This window comes from Podarcis erhardii (genome assembly GCF_964252035.2).
Source record: "Podarcis erhardii genome assembly, chromosome: 5".
Taxonomy (NCBI): domain Eukaryota; kingdom Metazoa; phylum Chordata; class Lepidosauria; order Squamata; family Lacertidae; genus Podarcis; species Podarcis erhardii.
This window is the reverse complement of record NC_138509.1, coordinates 15430852-15452184: the sequence shown is the minus strand read 5'-3', so window position 1 is coordinate 15452184 and position 21333 is coordinate 15430852. Positions and strand designations below refer to the sequence as shown.

The following is a 21333-nucleotide window of genomic DNA, read 5'->3' as shown; positions in this document are numbered from 1 at the left end:
AAGGCACTGTTTGGACCTGAAAGGATAGGAACTTTATCAAAAGAATGTGGTGATTCAGAGTATCTAAGGCAGAGGTCAGCAAACTTTTTCAGCAGGGGGCCGGTCCACTGTCCCTCAGACCTTGTGGGGGGCCGGACTATATTTCGAAGAAAAAATGAACGAATTCCTATGCCCCACAAATAACCCAGAGATGCATTTTAAATGAAAGGACACATTCTACTCATGTAAAAACACCAGTCAGGCCCCACAAATAACCCAGAGATGCATTTTAAATAAAAGCACATATTCTACTCATGTAAAAGCACGCTGAGTCCCGGACTGTCCGTGGACCGGATTTAGAAGGTGATTGGGCCAGATCCGGCCCCTGGGCCTTAGTTTGCCTACCTATGATCTAAGGCCTAAGGAAGGGGGAAGGGGTAGAACAGTCAGGCTGAAGGGCTGGTCAAGACGGATTTGAAGGGAACAACACTGTTACTGTAGGAGCAGATGTAAATATGAGGCACTACAACACTAGAAGAAGTGCAAGGGCTTCCTTTGGGAACAGGACAATGATTTAGAGGGGATGGAAAGTTGGAAAGCTGAGGGCAATGTAGGGACATGCAGGGCAGGGGAAGAAATGGGAGGAGGGGCAGCTGTGCAGTCGGTCCCTTGTTTCCAGATTCCTCAGCACCGCAGAGCATGCTCTCAAAGAAAATGACCCCCATCCCAGCATTCGCAACAGTTTTAGAAGTCTGGCCTGGTATTGAATATCAGCTAAAAAGGTAAAGGACCCCTGGAAGGTTGAGTCCAGTCAAAGGCGGCTATGGGGTTGCGGCACCCATCTCGCTTTCAGGCTTTTGTCCACAGACAGCTTTCCGGGTCATGTGGGTAGCATGACTAAACTGCTTCTGGAGCAACAGGACACCGTGACAGGTGCCAGAGCGCACGGAAATGCCGTTTACCTTCCTGCCACAGTGATACCTATTTATCTACTTGCACTGGCGTGCTTTCGAACTACTAGGTTGGCAGGAGCTGGGACAGAGCAACAGGAGCTCACCCTGTCACGGGGATTCGAACCGCTAACCTTCTGATCGGCAAGCCCAAGAGGCTCAGTGGTTTAGACCACAGCGCCACCCGACTGCCCCCATCAAGTAACAATGCTAAGGGGCAAAGGGGGTGGGGTGGGAACAGCGAGAGAGTGATGCCGCCCCTCTGTTATTTTACTTTTTTTAAAAAACCCTCCTTCACAAAAACACAATAAAACATTATCCCAATAATACATTGCCACTGTCATAGCTGGCGAAGACCGTGCAGGAAAGAGGTGGGTCAGGGAACCGGGGCATCACCATTCAGAGGTGGCATCAGAAAATGGTGCAGCACAGTTGGTAAAGCACGAGGCTCTAAATGTCAAGGTTGTGGATTCAAGTCCCATGTGGGGGCAAAAGATTCCTGCCTTGCACGGGGTTTGGCTAGATGACCCCTGGTGTCCCTTCCAACTCTACAATTCTATGATACTATAAAAAGCAAGCCTTGCCAGAAAGCCGGAGTGGGGGCACACAGTGGAAAGGGTCATAGTTCAGCGGCAGAGCATCTGCCCATGTGCAGAAGGTTTGACTTCCCACCCCATCCCACCCCACCCCAACATCTCCAAGTAGGGCCGGGAGAGGTCAACGTCTTAAACCCTGGATTCAGTGTAAGGGAATACTAAGCTATGTAGGTTAAGGAAAGGATACAACTCAGCATAACAGCAGCTTCCGACATTCCTAAGAGGAGGAAGTAAGGGAGCCGGGAGGAGAATGCAAGATGGCATGTGGAGTATTCTCTCTTTGCAGAAGAGGAGGAAAATGCAGAGTTTGAGAAGAAGAACACACACCCAGGACTGGGACCTACTCAGATCCTATCTACCTTCAGCAAGGAATTCACAGAAATAACTTTGAACGATACCTGTTGGGCTTACTTTTAAGCGTTTCATAAAACATGGAGATCTATAAATGAATCTATTCTGGTCTGCCAAGTTATGGGAAACAGCTCTTTAAGGAAAAATTAACTCGTAAGTTACTGGTCTTGAGAGGCCAACACAAAGAGGACAAATTTATTTCTATTTGGTTATGATTTAATAGTGTATTATCACTAACCAAGAACATGAACAATAACCTCCTCCAGCTTTCAAATATATTTGGCTGCTTTAATTGGCTAGCACTCTCTGAGGTGGCGCCTTTACAGTTATCCAGGGATAGTTTTAGGTTATATTCTGAGAGTTATGATTAACGCACCCCGTTAAAGTCCTGTTGAGGTATTTATATCCCTGGCTTCTTCTGCTATCAAAAATACGGCTATTACTCTGTATTCTTTTGATTCCGTAAGCTTTGTGAATCATATTCTGAATCACCCGGCCTGCTGCCCTACGATCCCTGTTCGACTTTAAACTCAACTAAAATTAACTTTGAAAAAACAAACCAACTATTGCTTTGTTGTTGTTTGAAAGAGGGACAAAGCAAGTTTGGGTGTGTCAAGCGACTAAACGGGAGTTTGATAAGGAAGAGGAAGGCAGAAGGGGAAACTTGTCAGGAAGCCTTGGAAGGAATTTTTCCTCCCTCCTTCCTTTTTTGCTGGGTGGAGGGAAGAGAAGACCTTTTAACCTGGAAAGTCAACATGGGACAGCTCAGCCATTTCCCAGCCAGTGAGGCAAGACCAGGAACACACCAAGGGGATTAATCAAGACTCCTCCTGCAGTGACAACTTCGTTGCTGCCAGAACTTTTTCTTGCATTCCCTAAACACTCTTTTTTTTTTTTTTTTGCGGGGGAGGGGGACTTAAGGTGGGGCCCGATTGAAGTTTGCTGGGACACACACACACTCCGCCATCAAACAGCCAAGCTCCCTAATGCAGTTTTTGCATTAGGGAGCTTTGGGAGAGCAAGAGGCTTGGGTGGGTGTTTTCATTTATTTGAAGAGAGCCGCGTTTCTTCCGCAATGAAATTAAGAATCCCGAGCCTCCCAGGCAGGCAAGCAAGCAAGCTGGCTCTGTCTCTCTCTCAACTCACCCGGACCAGGTTGCTCACGGCGGATTGCACGGCGGCCACGGGAGCGGTGAGATCCGGGATGGCCTTGCCGTCCACCTCGCCCTCTTCGTGCATGATGACCAGGTGGGAGATCTGCTGCGCCACCGGCTCCAGGATACTCTCGATCGTGCGGGTGTGGAAGACGGGCATGGTTGCTCAGGTTCCCACGACGGTGCAGAGGAGAAGCAATAGATTTATGTAACTTCTGCGAGTGAAAAGCGGGCAGTTCCCCCCAGGTTTGGAACAAAACTGGCTGAAAATATATATATAGGTTTATCTTCTTCTTTTTCTCCACCCCACCCAGCTCCCTGGAAGAAGTCTCCGCGGACGCCCAGCCTCTCCCGCAGCGCCTTCCCAACTCCTCGCCCGGCAGCGCTGACTGACGCCCCTTCTGCAGGCAGGCGGCGCTTTTCAGCCGGCGCAGCCTAACCCGTTCCCTGCCCTTCCCTTGCATTCCTCCTGCAACCCTGGGCAGAAGGGGACCGTCTGTCCCCGCCTCCTCCCCGCCTCGGCCAATGATGGAAGGCCAATCCTCCTTTCATTGGAGGAGCGCCCGCGTCGATCTGCATTCCGACTCCACCCCCTGGGTCCTCCCTGCCCTCGGCTTCTCCTCCCCCCCCTCCCTCCACCTTTTCTCTTTCCAGCTCTCCTGCCCAAAGGAGGTTTGGTTGCTCCGACACTGGTTTTCCCAGCGTTGGAGGTGACGTCAGACATTCTGGAGTCCATATAAGGAGATGGTGAAAGCCAGGGCGTTTGGGAGGGGGGAGAGGGGCGGAGGAGGATTCCACTGCGGGGGACGACCCCTCCCCTCCTCATCCCCCGCGCGCATCCCTATCCCTACTTAAGGCTCCTTCGGAAGCATATAGCTTACTTGTAGCCTCAGAGGCTGGTTCCATACGCGTTTACTTGGAAAGATGAGTTTCCAACTACTTTTAGTGGACCAAGTTAAGTGTGCAAGAGGATTCCAGCCTTCTGTGCAAGGGAAACAATTATTGGGAGTAACATGGAGCGCAGGGAGTGGGGCAGAACCGGGGCAGATCATGTTCTTGCCAGTACCAACACTCCTTCCAATAAGTCAAAAAAATAAGTTTATTTGTTGTGGCGACCATATCGAAACTTATTTGGGGGGGGATGGTCTACATTTTAACATACATGTGTATTACATTGTATTTCAACAGTGGATCTCTGCATATTTTGCACAACATGCAAAGAATACTTTTATTTCCTTTCTGGATGAAATGACCAATTTGCAACAACAAATCAAAGTCAGACTTTGTATAATAAGCACAGGTATTGTGCAAGTTGGCCTGCTTGGTGGTAAAGGTGGCCGGCCATAATGAGGGGAGTTAGGGTGCCAACTCTCTTGACGGGCTGCGCTGGCACGGGGTCGGTGCATTTATTGATGCACAGGAACCGGGCAAATGGGCAAATGCTTACCCATAGCAACCGCTGTAGCTATTTGGGTCATTATCACTGAGTAAATATGTGCTAGATTGGGCTGGACAGCAGCAATCTTCAGCTGCTAAAGCCATCCCACATATTTTAAATCTGTTTGCTCTGAAAATGTGTTGTGGGTTTGCCCCCCTTTCATAGAATCGTAGAGTTGGAAGGTATCCTGAGGGCAGTGGCGTAGCGTGGGGGGTGCAGGGGGGGCCGGCCACACCGGGCGCAACATCAGGGGGTTAGGGTTAGGGGTAGGGTTAGGGGGCGCAAATCCACGGGTTAGGGGGCGCAAATTACTTGCCTTGCCCCGGGTGCTGACAACCCACGCTACGCCACTGCCTGAGGGTCATTTAGTCCAACCCTCTGCAATGCAGGGATCTCAACTAAAGTAAAAAGTCGACATTGGCTGTTAAACTGGACCTGAGTGTGCATTATTCCAAAGAAAGGGTTTCCTTAATGTCTGTACAGTGACGTAGCTTGGGGTGTCAGCACCCGGGGCAAGGCAAGTAATTTGCGCCCCCTAACCCGTGGATTTGCGCCCCCTAACCCTAACCCTCAGATGTTGCACCCGGTGCGGCCAGCCCCCCCTGCACCCCCCACGCTACGCCACTGTGTCTGTATTTAGTCTTGCACTGGGAAATGGAATTCTGTTCACTTATTCTGTTTCAACTGGGCCGGCCAAGATGTCTTCTCAATAGGCCAAAGCTACTATTTTGGACATGAACGGGAACTCGACAGTATCAGTATCTCTTAAAGCTAAGTGCTACCCATCTTCCTGTCAGTTTTTTATAAAACCGCACATGCCATAGCAGGAAGGGAGGGGCTGTAAAACCACTTCCCTCTTTGCTGTCTGCCTTTGAAGAAATGTCTTGTAGTAATATTTACATTAAGGTGGCACGGGTAACTCTGATGAGCCACCTTTTACAACAAATTTATGTCAAGGAGTTGCACAGACCCGAGGATCTTTCTTTGATGCGTGGATGACTGACCATTGCGCCATAACAGAATTTCCATGTTTGGCAGGAGAACTTCTGCAGCCTGTATTTCCCCTTCTGTACCCCAATCATTAGCTAAATCCTGGCCCTCATTAATTTAGAACATTCACCAACTGCCTAGAATTATGAGCACCTTTGCACCCCCAGACTCTGGTACCCTGGATCAACAACAATATGGCAGGGAGCGGTCCCAGGCTAGCCAAAGGAGGACAGTAGGCAGATTGCTGCTTAGGAATTGTACAGAGTAGATTTATACTCACATTGCAACCGAAGATATCGGCTGCGTGACTGTCATATCCAGTGCGTGCTCAGCCTGGAAGCGGGGGGGGGGGGGGAAATACAGCCAAACATTAAAGAGCATCCCAGGACCCCTCAACGAAGGACTGTGCCATCAGCAAAGCCCATATGCCACTAACACATAAAGTAGCCAATGAACTTGTGAGAATGAGCACACACTTGGCACAAAGCCGTATGAAAGCAGCTGTGTGCAAGCAGGTGTACATGAGGGTCTGTGGGTTGGTGTGACGGGGTTTAAAGGAATCTTAGAAGTGCTACCCCATTCCCCAGCTGGGGCGCAGCTGGCTAGCACTGACACTTATCCTAGAGCCAGCCCTGTGACTAGGCAACAGATGCTGCTGGAGGACACGCAGCCTATCTCCTGCATCCGCCTAAGCTAACCATCGACCATCAGGTGCTAAAGGAGCATGCAGTCCATGGACAGTGTATGGAGAAAGGTTCAATTGCCAGGGCCGTCAGCTCCTGTATCCAGAATTGGTACATATGTGTGGAATCTTGCTGTTCATCTTAAGCAGCCAATGTCTTTGACCAGCCCTGCTCTCGGGTGTGTGACAGAATGGCAAGCCTGAGGCAAAGGAGGAGACCAGAATACCTCAAGGACCACCTCTCCCCATATGACCCGACCCGGAGCCTGAAGTCACCCTTTCTTTATGTGCCTTCTCCACATGAGGTCTGGAAGGTGGCAACACAAGAACAGCCCTTTTCCGTGGTGGCTCCCCGTTTGTGGAGTGCTCTCCCCAGAGAGCCTCGCCTGGCACCTTCATTATGAACCTTCAGGTGCCAGGTTAAAATATTCCTTTTCAACCAGGCCTTTGGCTGATTGACATTCGATGCCCTTTAAAAAAAGGGGGGGTTATTGGTTTTGTTTTGTTTACTTTTTATTACACCTTCTGTGTTCTTTATGTTGTGACCCGCCCTGAGATCTACGGATGTAGGGCAGATACAAATTTAATAAATACGATAGCATAGCACCCTATCCAAATTCCACATACATAAACCAATTGGACTGACAATTGAATCTTCAGTGTTGCCTACCCTACAACATTTCTCCGATGAAAATAGGGATGTCCTATAGTACTACAACAACAACAACAACAACAACAACAGCATATACCCTGACCATCTGACTGGGTTGCCCCAGCCACTCTGGGCAGCTTCCAACATATATAAAAACATAATAAAACATTAAACATTTTAAAAACTTCCCTATGTGGGGCTGTCTTCAGATGTCTTTGAGAGGTTGTATAGTTACTGATCTCCTTGGCTCGGGGATCGCATAACTCCATACTTTTCAATATTTCTCTGATGAAAATAGGAATGCTCTAAGGAAAAGCAGAACATTCCAGGATCCAATCAGAAATCAGGACTGCTTTTGAAAATCTGGGACTGTCCCTGGAAAATGGGGATACTTGGAGGGTCTGGTGTTTGTGTCCTCACCAGACCTGAGGAAGCAGGGAAGATTTGGGGCAAGGGCAAAGGAAAGGCAACCGTAGCAGAATAGCTGGGGGCGTAGGAAGAACATTCAGGGGCTACTTTTGAGCCTATCTGCTTGACATGGTTGCTTCACTCCAATGTGTGATGTTCACACCCCTCCTTGACCTCTTGAGGTAAGAGATCCTTGCAGTTTCTATAGTTCCATGATTCTATAATTATGATTCTAAGTTATTCCTCTTTTGTTTCATTAATTGGTTATACAGTCTCCGGCAAATGGGAGTTTGTAATTGGATATAAGCTCCTTTGTGAAGAAATATACCAGAGGCTTCGTAAAAAAATCTGGAGGGATAATTGAAACATCCTCCAAAAAGGCCCTTTCATGATCGTACTGGACAATGTAACCCAGTTGCCTGTTTCACTCTGATCATTCACTATTAATGGCTGTGAGTTTAAGCAGCCTTTGCTGTTCTAAATCACAAATGGGAATTATATATTCGATTTTCATCATGCCAGACATTGCATCCATTATTACTATTTTGCATTCAAAGTAATTACTCATTTACTCAGTATGGATTGCAGATAATAAGCACACAACAGTGGAGAACACTGGAATATAGTCACTTCATTTATGTGACCTAATCATCCATTACATTCCATGATAGGGCAATATGCAACCTTTGGTGTAAAGATGTCACCCCAGGCTTTTGAAGCTTAAAAAAAGAACGAAAACTGCAAGCAAAAGACCCCCTGCTTTTCATTTTAAAGAACACACACCGGTTTATTCATTCAGAGTTCAATGCTGTGATCATATAGGTTCTGCTGATAGAAAACAGATGCTCTTGGGATTTATAAACAGCTACTTTATATGGAATACAGCTTCTTCTGCTACTGTATGTATAAAAATACACAGCTATAGACCTGTGAACATGTTTCATGGGTTGTGCAGTGGTGCACATCCAAATGCACATTGGAGTATGTGGAAATTCTGCCTCTTGTTTTACTTCACAAACAAAGCACTGACATTCATTTACAAGGACTCCCAGAGGTGAGCAGGAAAAGCAAACCCATTATGTGCTAGTCAAAATCCTATTAAACATTCTCACTGCAATTAATCCAGAATGCAGCAGCCAGACTGGTGACTGGGAGTGGCCGCCGAGACCACATAACATCAGTCTTGAAAGACCTACATTGGCTCCCAGTACGTTTCTGGGCACAATTCAAAGTGTTGGTGCTGACCTTTAAAGCCCTAAATGGCCTTGGCCCAGTATACCTGAAGGAGCGTCTGCACCTCCATCGTTCTGCCCGGACACTGAGGTCCAGCGCCGAGGGCCTTCTGGCAGTTCCCTCACTGCGAGAAGTGAGGTTACAGGAACCAGGCAGAGGGCCTTCTCGGTAGTGGCGCCCTCCCATCAGATGTCAAGGAAATAAACAACTATCTGACTTTTGGAAGACATTTGAAGGCAGCCCTGTTTAGGGAAGTTTTTAATGTCTGGTGTTTTATTGTATTTTAAATATTTTGTTGGAAGCCACCCAGAGTGTCTGGGGAAACCCAGCCAGATGGGTTGGGTATAAACAGTGGCAGAGCTTCATGCTCCGGCACTGGGGGGCGGAGAGCAGGCAGGAGCGGGGCTGGCGGGCATCCAGGGGCATGGGGCGTGTCCTGGAGGTGGGGCACGCCGCCTGCAGGGGCATGGTGCCCAGCGCGGGTGGGGGGACAGCTGCGATGGCACCCCACCGGGATCAAGCTGCCAGGGTGGTGCGCTCTCCCTGTACTCCTCTTCCTCCGCCAGTGGGTATAAATTAATTTATTATTAGTAGTAGTAGTATTAGTAGTAGTATTAAGCTAGCTGGTTTGGGGTGGGTGGACAAGCAGGGTCAGGAGGGGTTGTGGGTGGGGATGGGCTTTAATTATTTCCCTCTGCTGCCAACCTGTTTAGAATCAGAGACCCCAAAGCCTACTATTCAAAATGGGAGGAAAACTCCAGGAAGCACAAATGGAAGATTTGTACCCACTGGAAGTAGCAGGCATGGAGGATTCCCAGTTCTGACTGGGACACAGTGGGGCCAAAAAATTTAAAGAAGTGCACCCCTCATTCCCTAGTTCCAGTGGCGTGAGGTGGAAATTGTGAGATCCTGACATTGCGCATGTGAGCATTGTAGCTCCCTAAGCCAGACAGAAGCTTCCCGGGCTTTGCGAAGGATGTGCCAGGGCTCAGACAGGATGCTGGAGTCTTCCTGCATCAGGTATCAGGATTCTGGACCCATCAGAGCATCGCATTTCCTTGCCTAAGCTGGGCAGAAGCTGGGCTTTGTGAAGGAGGCACCAGCAGTGGCGTAGGGTGGGTTGTCAGCACCCGGGGCAAGGCAAGTAATTTGCGCCCCCTAACCCGTGGATTTGCGCACCCTAACCCTAACCCCCAGATGTTGCGCCCGGTGCGGCCGGGCCCCCCTGCACCCCCCACGCTACGCCACTGGGCACCAGGGAACATTTAGGGGCTAGCCTAGTCCCCTGAGTCCAGTTACTGCACACCACTGTTTGTGTCTGAAATATACTTGGAGTCGAGAGTGGATTTCATACTCTTTATTCAGCTCATAGTGGTGAAGAGGAATGAATGTTCCCCCAAAGTATCTGCTTTATAGACATTATTTACACAATGGGCTGCAAGTGATTGGCTAATTCTGGAATTCTCCTGTAGGCCAATCAGGTTGTGGATTCACTTCCATCTGGAACTGGGTTGGGTGGCTCCTGCAGACCAATCATACTGCTGCATTGTTCTAGGACCAATCAGACTGCTGCATTTTGGATCCTATTGTTCTAGGACCAATCAGACTGCTGCATTTTGGGTCCTATTCAACTCAGTACATAACAGTGTACATTGCAAACAGCAGGCATTGAGTGCCAACTCTGATTGGAACACAGTGGGGGTGAAAATTTAAACCTCATTCCCTGGTTCTGATCCAGCTTGCTGCCGCAGGCACCCTATACAATTGACACACCAGGGCTAACCATACGACAGATGTTGCATCTAGTTTGGTCCTTGTACAGCTGTCTCATAATTCAGCGTAAGGGGTATACTAATATAGCATTCAGCAAGCAAAGAAAAGCAGTTTGTAACAGGAGGAGGGAGGCAGAAGCACTGGGGGAGTGATGTTGAGTGCAAGAAAAGGACTGTTATAAGTAAACAAGAGTGTCCCTACTCTCAGCCACAAAATGTTGGAGGGTGCCTAGTAATTCCAAAAAGAAACCACAAGCTTAGTATGCCTTTCTGGCCTCTCCCTTTGAGTGCCAACTGCTCTGGAATACAAAACATTTTATTAACCGTACTGCATTCTAAGTGGTTTATCTTGAAACACCATGGAATGAAGCAACGACGATAGCAGCATGAGTATGGATTGGAAGAATGTCTGAAGGACAGAAAGCAGGTGTTGTAAGGAAATAAAGTAAATCCACATGAGGCCAAATATAAACTCTTGGCTTGATTATATTTGAAAGTTAAGACAGCGCTTGCCTTGTCTAATGACACAAAACAAGTCTAGCCTATCTCGTTTTATATAGCATGACACAGCAACAATGCTGTTAAAAATACACAGAATCGTAGCTCGTGGCTTTTCTAAACCCATCTTTTTCTGTGATCAATATGCTGGTGTCTCCACTTTCTATAATGTGGTTAATGTGTCTGGCTTTTTCCATTTGTAGTGCACAGTCCACACATACTTTGCCCAGGTGGTTTTTGTTTTTGTATTTTCTGAGTGGTGTCAAAAAAAAAGAGAAAAAACCCCTGTACTCTGAAACAAGTCTAATTGAATTCAGTAAGGCTCACTCTCTAAGCAAATACAGTCATACCTTGGATCCCAAACGCCCTTGGTACTCGGCCGTTTTGGCTCCTGAACACCGCAAACCCGGAAATTAGTGTTCTGGTTTACGAACATTATTTGGAACCCGAATGTCCGATGGGGCTTCCGCAACTTGCGATTGGCTGCAGGAGCTTCCTTCAGCCAATCAGAAGCCACGCTTTGGTTTCCAAACATTTTGGAAGTCGAACGGACTTTTGGAACGGATTCGACTTCCAAGGTACAACTGTGTGCACAGGACTGCAGCATTAAGAAATTAGCTTGGACTAGTCTAAGCTGGGATGGGGGGTTTCTGCCTGAAACAGAGCTCAAATGCTCCCCTACAAGAGCCAAAACTTCAAAAAAAGTCTTGGTGCACTATTCGTTTCCTGCTTTCACATACTCCATCTGCCCATGGCGTCACCTGGAGCAGGTACTTCACCTTGTCACATGGCAGGCCCAGTTCTTTTGGGGCTGTCTGTGGGCTGTATCTAGAACAAAGATGACAAGATGAGGCCTGGCTCATTCTCGTTTTCTTCTCTCAATGGAGGTCACCTCTCAGAAGGCAAAGCATCTACCACAACGGCAAAGCAAAACCTGGCTGATACCTACCATTCAAACTCCTTCCTCAGCCCCCGAGTTCTTATGTACTCCTTAAAATATAAATGTAACCAGACTACAAATGACTACAAAACAGCTGACACCCAACTAACCAAGCAGGAGCAAGCCAAAGAGTTACTCAAAAGATATAAATAAGTATTTACTTGGCATATAAAAGCTGGTGAAAGTCATTCTCCCTGGGGGACATGACACCACAACAGGGAAATTGCTATATCTTAGCTTCCTTATTTCCTGGGACCTCTTCCTACTTAGCTATCCAAGCCACGGTCTGTCCCACATAGCTGCTATCATGTCTGGACTCTCTCACTCTGTTGGGTTTTAATCCCAGCCAAACTGGCCTTTGCCTTCCCTTCAAACTGTTTGTACACGTTCAGGTGCCAACATCAATTCCCTGAGCAGTTGGAATGTTCATGAATATTCCATGGCATCGCCAAGCACTACCACAAATGTGCTTCTTTTCCAGTGAGGGCTGTTCTGACAGAGTTAGAGGTCACATAATTGAACTAGGCTAATCCACCACCATTCTTTAGTTAAATATGCACTCCAGAGCTTTATGAATCCACAAAGCTTTTTATTTGCCAAACCACACAAGAACAACTACCCAAATAATAGTCTGATGAGACTGTGCACATTTTTCTTTATGCCACATGGAACTAGGAATGTTGGAGAATTCTGGCTAAAAAGGAAATGGGAGTAGAAATTGCCAATGTTTGCTTCTCGTTTCATTTCCATATTAGTATTTCTTCTTGTTGTTTTCCAACAGCAAATGGTATATATGATACGCAATTGGTAATGGCCCCCATTTGCATTGTTTCCTTTGCACCAAAATGAATAGTGTGGAAAAAACATAATGATGATGTAATTGTCTAATTAATCCTATAAAAATTTGCCAGCAAAGACAGAAAGTTGAGCAACATAGCTTTTGTCAGAAGCCAAACTGCAGTAGAATGGAAACAGCGTTGCATGCGACAAATGCAGGGCAGAATGTAAATAAATATCTTCTTATGTTCCTACATGGAACGGAGAAAGTCAACATATGGAGTGGCAAATGAAAGCTCAATAAGATATTCTCAGCCTTCACAATACACACCTAATGGATAATTCAGGAGGTTAATCTCTGGCTGCTTTTTATAAAGAGAGCTACATATTTGTGTCCCTTTTACTCTACTGCTATCCAAGAACTGAGCAATGACAATACAGTTTCTTATTACACCCATAGGTTTTCCAAGATGTTTCAATCATAGACTGAAGTTGGAGGAATGCATCTCAAGGTCAAATGAGAGTGAGGCCCTCCCTACATTTTTAGCTGCCTCCTTGCAATACTTGGAGGAGTGGGGTTGAGTGCCAGTGGGGGGGGGGAATAGGGGCCCCCAGCAAGGTGGACTGGTTAAAAATCTTTGCACGGGATATAAAATAAATTTGTGATCTCATTTTAATGTTAATAATAACCATGATAATGACATATTAAAAAAATGAGCATCAACACCATCGTTGCTTAACTAACCATATACTTTAGACTTGTATGTGTAATACAACACAATGCGCATCACACACCAGCTTTGCTGTACTGTATTTGCACGGTGTTAACTTAAAAAACATGCAATTGCGACTGCGCATGGTAAGTTGAGACTGTGTTGTCACACCACCAAAGTCCGTTCGACTTCCAAACCTTTTGGAAACCAAAGCGCGGCTTTCGATTGGAAGCTCCTGTAGCCAGTCAGAAGCCCCGGAAGCCTCGTCGGATGTTCGGGTCCCAAAGAACGTTAGCAAACCGGAACACTCACTTCTGGGTTTGCAGCGTTCAGGAGCCAAAATGTTCGACTCGCAAGGCGTTCGGAATCCAAGGTATGACTGTATTGGGAAGATCACAGAGAAAAGAGATCGAAGATGGGGTGACTCAGTAGGTCATGGGCAGAACAGAACCACAGTATCATAGTATATAAGTTGGAAGGGACCCCGAGGTTCATCTAGTCCAACCCCCTGAAATGCAGGGATCACAACACATGGGTCCCCACCCAATTTGAAACTGTACCAGACCCTACTTAGCTTTGCAACTGTGCCAACAATTTTAGTGCTGCATCACCAGGAGGTGAAGCAATGGGGAAGAAGGCCCATAGCGGAGAGTGTCCCATAGCGGTGGAACTTCAGGAAAAAAAATGTTTATGAAGATATTATGTGCAGTAAAAGGCTACAGTTGTGACTAATCCATCCCCAAGTGCCCTTGTTGTTGTCTTAACGACATGCGATGTGGCCAACCCACCCACAAGCGCCCATGTTGTTGCTCGTAATATAAGCATGCCGCAAACCAAAGATAAAGCAGGATGAATTACAAAATGTGCCTTCCAGAGCAATTACTAGGAAAATTCCATGTTCAAAGCAACCCCTGAGATAGCAACGCTTAGCACCTGAATTACGCAAAGCTTTTAATCTTCGCAGCATTCTATAAACAGGAGCCAAACCATGCGAGGCATTGGGGAATTGGAGGAAGCATGCATTTTGCAAACAGAGAGCAGCTAAAAGGTTTCTCTTACATGCCTATAAGAGAGGATATTGATGCCGGTTATCCTAATGTCTGGGTCAGAGGGGATATTGATACAATTTCCAGGAAAGTGCAACAGCATCTTTGCTGCTCTTGTTGTTGTTATTTGCCTGTTCAGACCCAGAAACCTCCCCCCTAAATAAAGTCACACTTGACTCAAAATTTAGGCCACAACTTTATTGATTAAAGAAAGTGACTGGTTGCATAGACTCTGGTTCGACTAGCTCCCTGCCATACAGGTAGCGCTGACCCAGGGCACCAACATAGGTAGGCCAAGGGTGAACACCTGGATAAGTGGAAAGCTGGGCACAGGCTATCTCCGCCACCCAAATGTCCCCCTGGACTCAGACACGGGCACAACCCCCTCTCAGGGGTTGAGCAAACCATGGAGTCCCTGGATTCCTTTAACAGAATACCCTTCACATAGGGATGGCGAGAGCGTTCTCCCATCCCTATCACCTGAACCAGAGCCTATCCACAACCTTACAAGTTGTGACGATTTGCTACGAGGCAAGCGAAACCCAAATAACAACAACCAATCAGCCAAGTGGGGGGAATTCCTGCTGTGCCCCTGTCCCAACGACAGACAACACACGATGGCATAGCAAGGTCAAACGCAACAGGCCCTAAAAGTAGGGAGAGGTGGGCAGGTGTTCCAAATGCAAGCGCTGAAAGAGGAAGCTCTGGGTCACATGCATGGGCATAAATAGGCCCCTCAAACTGTTTAGGCTGTGTCCCATTGGCCATATTGTACCCAGCTTCGAGGGACCTGCCAATCATGTGTTGTGGCTCACCAATTGTACCCACCCACAACACAGGGTGTTGGTTGCCCTCTTTAAGGGAGGACCCGATTTACTAAATTTCTGCATAGACACCTCTTCATCCATGTTTTACATGGTAAAAACGCAAAAATACAGAACACAGTAACAAATGAAAACAATACCTCCAGTTTGAAAGACCATAGATTGTTTAATTAGCCAATGGCCTGAGAGAAGAGGAATGTTTTTGCCTAAAGGTATGTAACGAAGGTGCCAGGTGAGCCTCCCTGGGGAGAGCATCTCACAAACGGAGCCATGGTGGAAAAGTTCACATTCAAACAAAAGGCAGCCCTATGGGTTTTCATTCACAATAATCTCTCATATCCTACCAGCTACTCTCTGTGGCTGGTATAGCTAGCCTAATATCAGCCGGTTCAGTAGCCATGATCTCATTTGTGTCTGAAACCGTATTTTAAGAGATGTTGTAAGGGTTTTTGTTGTTGTTTAGTCCGTGTCCGACTCTAGTAGTGTCCGACTTTAGTCCGTGTCCGACGTGACACGACTCTAGTCCGTGTCCGACTTTAGTAGTGTCCGACTCTTTATGACCCCATGAACTAGAGCACGCCAGGCACTCCTGTCTTCCACTGCCTCCCGCAGTTTGGTCCCGCAGTCGGTTGGTCAAACTCATGCTGGGAGCTTCGAGAACACTATCCAACCATCTCGTCCTCTGTCATCCCCTTCTCCTTGTGCCCTCCATCTTTCCCAACATCAGGGTCTTTTCCAGGGAGTCTTCTCTTCTCTTGAGGTGGCCAAAGTATTGGAGTCTCAGCTTCAGGATCTGTCCTTCCAGTGAGCACTCAGGGCTGATTTCCTTAAGAATGGATGCGCTTGATCTTCTTGCAGTCCATGGAACTCTCAAGAGTCTCTTCCAACACCAGAATTCAAAAGCATCAATTCTTTGGCGATCAGCCTTCTTGATGGTCCAGCTCTCACTTCCATACATTACTACTGGGAAAACCATGGCTTTAACTATACTGACCTTTGTTGGCAAGGTGATGTCTCTGCTTTTTAAGATGCTTTTTAAGTTGTAAGAGTACAGGAAGACAGAGGGCTGGTTTTTATCATGTATGGACCACTTTGGGCTACAGGTGGAAGCTTGCACAACTGAATGTTTCTCAAAACCAAACATTCCTGCCACAGAGAGAACGAGAGATTGTGGAGCAAGTTTCTAATCTTGCCTTCTCTGGCAGTCTTGTTTTTCTGGGTACAGGGTTTTTTTATCTACACATTTACACTCTAAGCACAGATGGTGCCTTGCCCTTCACTTGTAGTCTAAGCCATCGTCAAGGTACCCTGCAAGAATACTACAGAACCAGAATGGTGGGTGTGGTATCCACACAGAGTGAATTTGGGCCGAATCTAGACATATATAAAAAAACGCTGTGGAAATGCTTTATTAAAAAAATGTTTTAAAACATATATTGAATTTTCCATAAGCTCACCATCGCCATCTAGTGTCACATTTGTATAACGCACTTTAAAAGCACTTAAAACGTTATAGCTGCAGGTGTATAGCGGAGTTGCTGGTGGTTGCAGAACTCGACAGTGCACAGAGGTTTTCCAGGTCCCACGTTTCCTGGGTTCCCAGATACATGGTAGGAGCATTCTAGTTGAAAGTAAAGCTGTGTTTACTTTATCCAGTATGAACCCAGTGAGCCATCTGGACTTCCTTCTTTCCAATTGGCCTCCTACAAGTGCGGATGATTATTGAATCTCTGCATCATGTGATTGGGTCATTCAGTTACTCTGGGTTTCTCATGTCATCAAGACTGGTATTTCCAGGCTTGGAAATACAAGTCTGAGGGCTGTTCATATTGCTGACCTCAAATATGAGGCAATCGTTATTGCCCTTACATTTTTCTGTCCAGCTCAGAAATGTGGCATAGGCAGCTGCTGACACTTGCCACATTTGAAAGTGGCAAGTCAGAAGGCAGTTCAGGAACTTGTAGTGCATGAAAAGGACACCCATTCTGGACCAGGGGCGCCAGATGGCCAGAAAAAAATAAAAATCACCAAACTTCCTGTTCTGCTTCTGCATCTGCAACTGAAATTCAATATGCAGAAATGAACAGAAGCTTTTTCCTGGCATTGAGATTGACATTAAGGGTGGTCAAATGAACATACTTTGTGTGTTGATGTAAGGAATGGGGTCACTCCAGCTACCACACACACACACACACACACACACACACACACACACACACACACCGCTACCACTGTGTGCACTGGTGAAACATCTCAACAGCCACGCTTTTAGCTAGTATGTGGAGGGGCTTCCTTCTTCATTCACCTGAGGCATGCACAGGGAGGAAAAAGCATGGGTACCTAATTGAGGGGAGGGTTTCCTTGTGGACAGCAGCATCTAGAATCAATCTAGATGGAAAGCAGTGAGATGAGGATGAGCATCCAGATTGAGAAAAGCTACATTTTTATGCTACAAACAAGTTAATGTGTACGCAGCCCAAGTCCGAGAGAAGTGCACTTTGAGGTGGGGTCCGGAAAACCCACAAGTTAGATTGGCACAGAGCCTACATTGCAAGAGTGAGCAGGAATGTCTACTGCGGCAGAGTTGGGAAAGCGAGGGTTTTCAACCACTGCAAAATGAGCAGAAGCAAAGCAGGACTGTGTGCACAAACACACAGAGACACACACACACCCACACACCCAAGTGCAGACAGCTTTCCTCTTGAGGGAGTTAGTGAAGCTTCTGCTCCCTGGCTTTTCCCTTTGTATTGTGCTTGATTTACACAACTTGAGTGTAACAGTGACTCTGGAATTTAAACAGGAACCCGCGAGGGATTTCTCAGCCATCGGCCAACTTCCAAATATGGGAGAATGGAGGCAGCAGCGGTGCAGGAAATCAGGCTCAGCATGACAGACAGAATTCAAAGCTTGCCAAAGCTTCCACCATATGGGCCCCTTTAGCATTTCTCCCGAAAGGTGCTGTAATGCTTTTCTCAGACCAAGAGGGATCACATAAATACGCTGGAAAGCAAAATACCACACCAGCTTAATCACATTTTGAGATCAAAACCAGCAGCAGTTTAAAAACCGGGGCTCAAATATCTGTTTATTTAGACCCTATGTGACTTCATTCTCTAAACTTCCCTCAATCTTTCCTGGTCTCCCCTCCCCTCCCCAAATTAATATAAATTCTTTAGACAAATGCAGAACCCACAAAACCTTATAGCGACGGAACACAAGCCTCCTGACCTTGCTTGCTTTTGTCCTTATGATCTCATCCAGTGGGGGTGGGGGTGAGGCTGGACCTGAAATTTCAGGGATTTAACCACCGCAGAGGCTGCAACCCCGGTGGAAGGAACAAACTCCTCTAGGGCGAGGAGTGAGAAGCAAAGGGGGAAGCTGTTTTCTGCTTGGCTTGCAATCTTCTTCTTTTTTCTACTCACACAGCCAAGATGTCCCTGTCAAAGCTGGGCTGTGGACGATGGTATAAAGTAAGCTGGGAAGTTGAGACCAAAGGGAAATCAGGACCAGAGGTAAAATCGGGAGTCAGGTCGTCAGAATCGGAAATACAGTGGTACCTCAGGTTACTTACGCTTCTGGTTACATATGCTTCAGGTTACAGACTCCGCTAATCCAGAAATAGTGCTTCAGGTTAAGAACTTTGCTGCAGGATGAGAACAGAAATCGTGCTCCGGCAGCGCGGCGACAGCAGGAGGCCCCATAAGCTAAAGTGGTGCTTCAGGTTAAGAACAGACCTCTGGAACGAATTAAGTACTTAACCCGAGGTACCACTGTACAAATTAAGATCTTGATACTCAATCCAAGTGCCTATGAGGCAGGAAGACCTCTTATATACCTAGGTGGAGCCAGTCTGGACAGAGGCAAGGGTCCTCACTAGAGGTTGCAGGGACACTGCTCACCACACCAAGCGGTGGTAAGCAGTTAATGTCCAGGCCTTCCTGACCTCCCCAACTTCAACCTTTGCATCTGGGTATCTGAGCTACAGGCTTGGCAACCTACAGTTGCTTTTGTATATGTCAGAACTGAAGCCCATTGTTGCTGGTGCAGTAGAAGCTGGTGTACGAAACAAAAACATTATTTTGTCAAGTCTTTGCTTCAGTGGTTGCATAAAGGTAAAGGTAAAGGGACCCCTGACCATTAGGTCCAGTTGTGACTGACTCTGGGGTTGCGGCGCTCATCTCGCTTTATTGGCCGAGGGAACCGGCGTACAGCGTCCGGGTCATGTGGCCAGCATGACTATGCCACTTCTGGCGAACCAGAGCAGCACACGAAAACGCTGTTTACCTTCCCGCCAGTATGGTACCTATTTATCTACTTGCACTCTGACATGCTTTCGAACTGCTAGGTCGGCAGGAGCAGGGACCGAGCAACGGGAGCTCACCCCATTGCAGGGATTTGAACCGCCGACCTTCTGATCAGCAAGCCCTAGGCTTTGTGGTTTAACCCACAGCGCCACCTGCACGATATGTGACTATTCCTTGAAATCACATCTTCTTAGCCAATAACTGGGTTCAGGGGTTGGGGAGGGAAAGGGTCATGAGATCAGGCTACAGACGATTCTTAGTCTGTAGTCTTAGTCTTAGTTCTGTCCCTGAAATGGACTTCCATAGGAACGTTATTGCTGCAGGCAATTTCCACTGGGATGACGTAGAAGAGTAAGAAGACACAGGGGCATAGAATGGGGAGAGGCAGGGGGTGGGGGGGAGCGCATGGTTCTGAGTGCGAGCCAGGACGCAATGTCACTGAGAAGACACATTTTGCAATAGGTTGGCATAAATACAGGCTGCCATAAGTCTGTGGAAGTCATTTTCCAAAACAGATGCTGGCCATCCTTCTACAACACAAATCTTTCAAGCCAGGGCACTTATATCATGTAGAGGGAAAGGACAAAAGCTGCATGCTGCCGAGAACTACAGATCCGAGAAGCAGAAGCTCATCTATTGATTTCAAATAACCAGCCAAACCTTCAGCTGCTGCAACCCATTTAATAAATACAGGCCACTCGCGACCTTTAAAAGGTAATCGATGGCTGCTGTTAATAGAAATAATGTGTCCCTTTTAGGATATCAATTAGTTTTAAAACATCCTTTTGGCAAGGGTGCTAACTAGGTGTCAAGCTTTGACCGGGAGATTCGGGTTTGAGCTACCATATTCTCGCAGATAAGCACACAAGAGTTTTAGGGCGGTTGCATGGGTGGGGAAACCAAAAAGATCATTAGTATTGGGTGAAACATCCCCTCTGACATGTGCAAATGTGGCTTGAAACACAGCAGGGTGGGTGGGTGTGACTTCACTGCATTCCAATATACTAATGTGAACATACCCTCAGTAAATGAAAATAAAAGGCAGGCAGACTAATAACATTCAGCTATTTATCTTGCTGTTGGGAGGCTCTTCCAAAGTGGATTAGCAAATCACTGTGCGGCGATTTCTTGCCTTTATTCCTTAACAGAATAATATCAGCCTTGCATAAGCCTGAAACCACTACTAATCTCGCACACACACACATATATATGGTAGCACATCTGCCCATATACATATATATTAGTAATTTGTGACCTTGTTCCCTTTGCTTCTCCCATTTCTGTTGTTTGTTGCTCTCACACCCTTCATCACTGTTGAAATTTAGATGGTGCTATCTTCGTGTTTTTGGTTTGCGATGGACCATGTGCTCTGAGAGCTCTATAAAAACTCCTCCTCCTCTGTATGCTAATAAAAACAAACAATTTCTGCAGCCTTGGTTACCTGGCGATTCTTGCTCACCACAAGCAGAAGGTGTGGCAATTTACAAGCAGACCACAAAGTTACAGGCGGGATTTGTGAAACCAGCTCTGTCAGCAGAAGCCCTGTGAACGCACTTCCACTTCCACCCCACCCTGCCCCCACTCTGCATGCCCCCAAAATTTGCTATTGGGGGGGGACCTTTTGAGAGAACCCCCAGAAAAGTGCATGGGGAAAGGAGAGAGGGGATTATTCCATCTGGCAAGCTGCAATGCTTGCAGAGGCAGAGCGATTGGGAGAGCATGTTGGTGAATCTCACCCTATTTATCATTTATTTCATAAAAAATTATATACTGCTTGGTTGTAAGAAAAACCTCAAAATGGTACATGATACAGTGATACCTCAGGTTACATACGCTTCAGGTTACATACACTTCAGGTTAAGAACTTTGCTTCAGGATGAGAACAGAAATCGTGCTCCGGTGGCGCGGCGGCAGCAGGAGGCCCCATTAGCTAAAGTGGTGCTTCAGGTTAAGAACAGTTTCAGGTTCAGAACGGACCTCCGGAACAAATTAAGTACTTAACCCGAGGTACCACTGTATTGGTAGC

At 46.9% G+C, this 21333-nt stretch overlaps 1 protein-coding gene across 4 annotated transcripts in view; it reads right to left on the bottom strand.

Annotated features, from left to right (window-relative positions):
* The window catches only part of VCL (vinculin), an 88191-nt gene extending 84628 nt beyond the window's left edge, over positions 1-3563 (bottom strand). Inside the window, exon 1 of one of the 4 annotated variants that reach the window (XM_081864238.1) lies at positions 3023-3563. In XM_081864238.1, coding sequence (XP_081720364.1) covers positions 3023-3190 — 168 coding nt within the window. In that variant the 5' untranslated portion in view covers positions 3191-3563. The remainder of the gene's footprint in view (positions 1-3022) is intronic. The other 3 variants (XM_081864239.1, XM_081864240.1, XM_081864241.1) reach the window with 3 other exon arrangements.
* Between the last annotated feature and the right edge of the window lie 17770 nt (positions 3564-21333).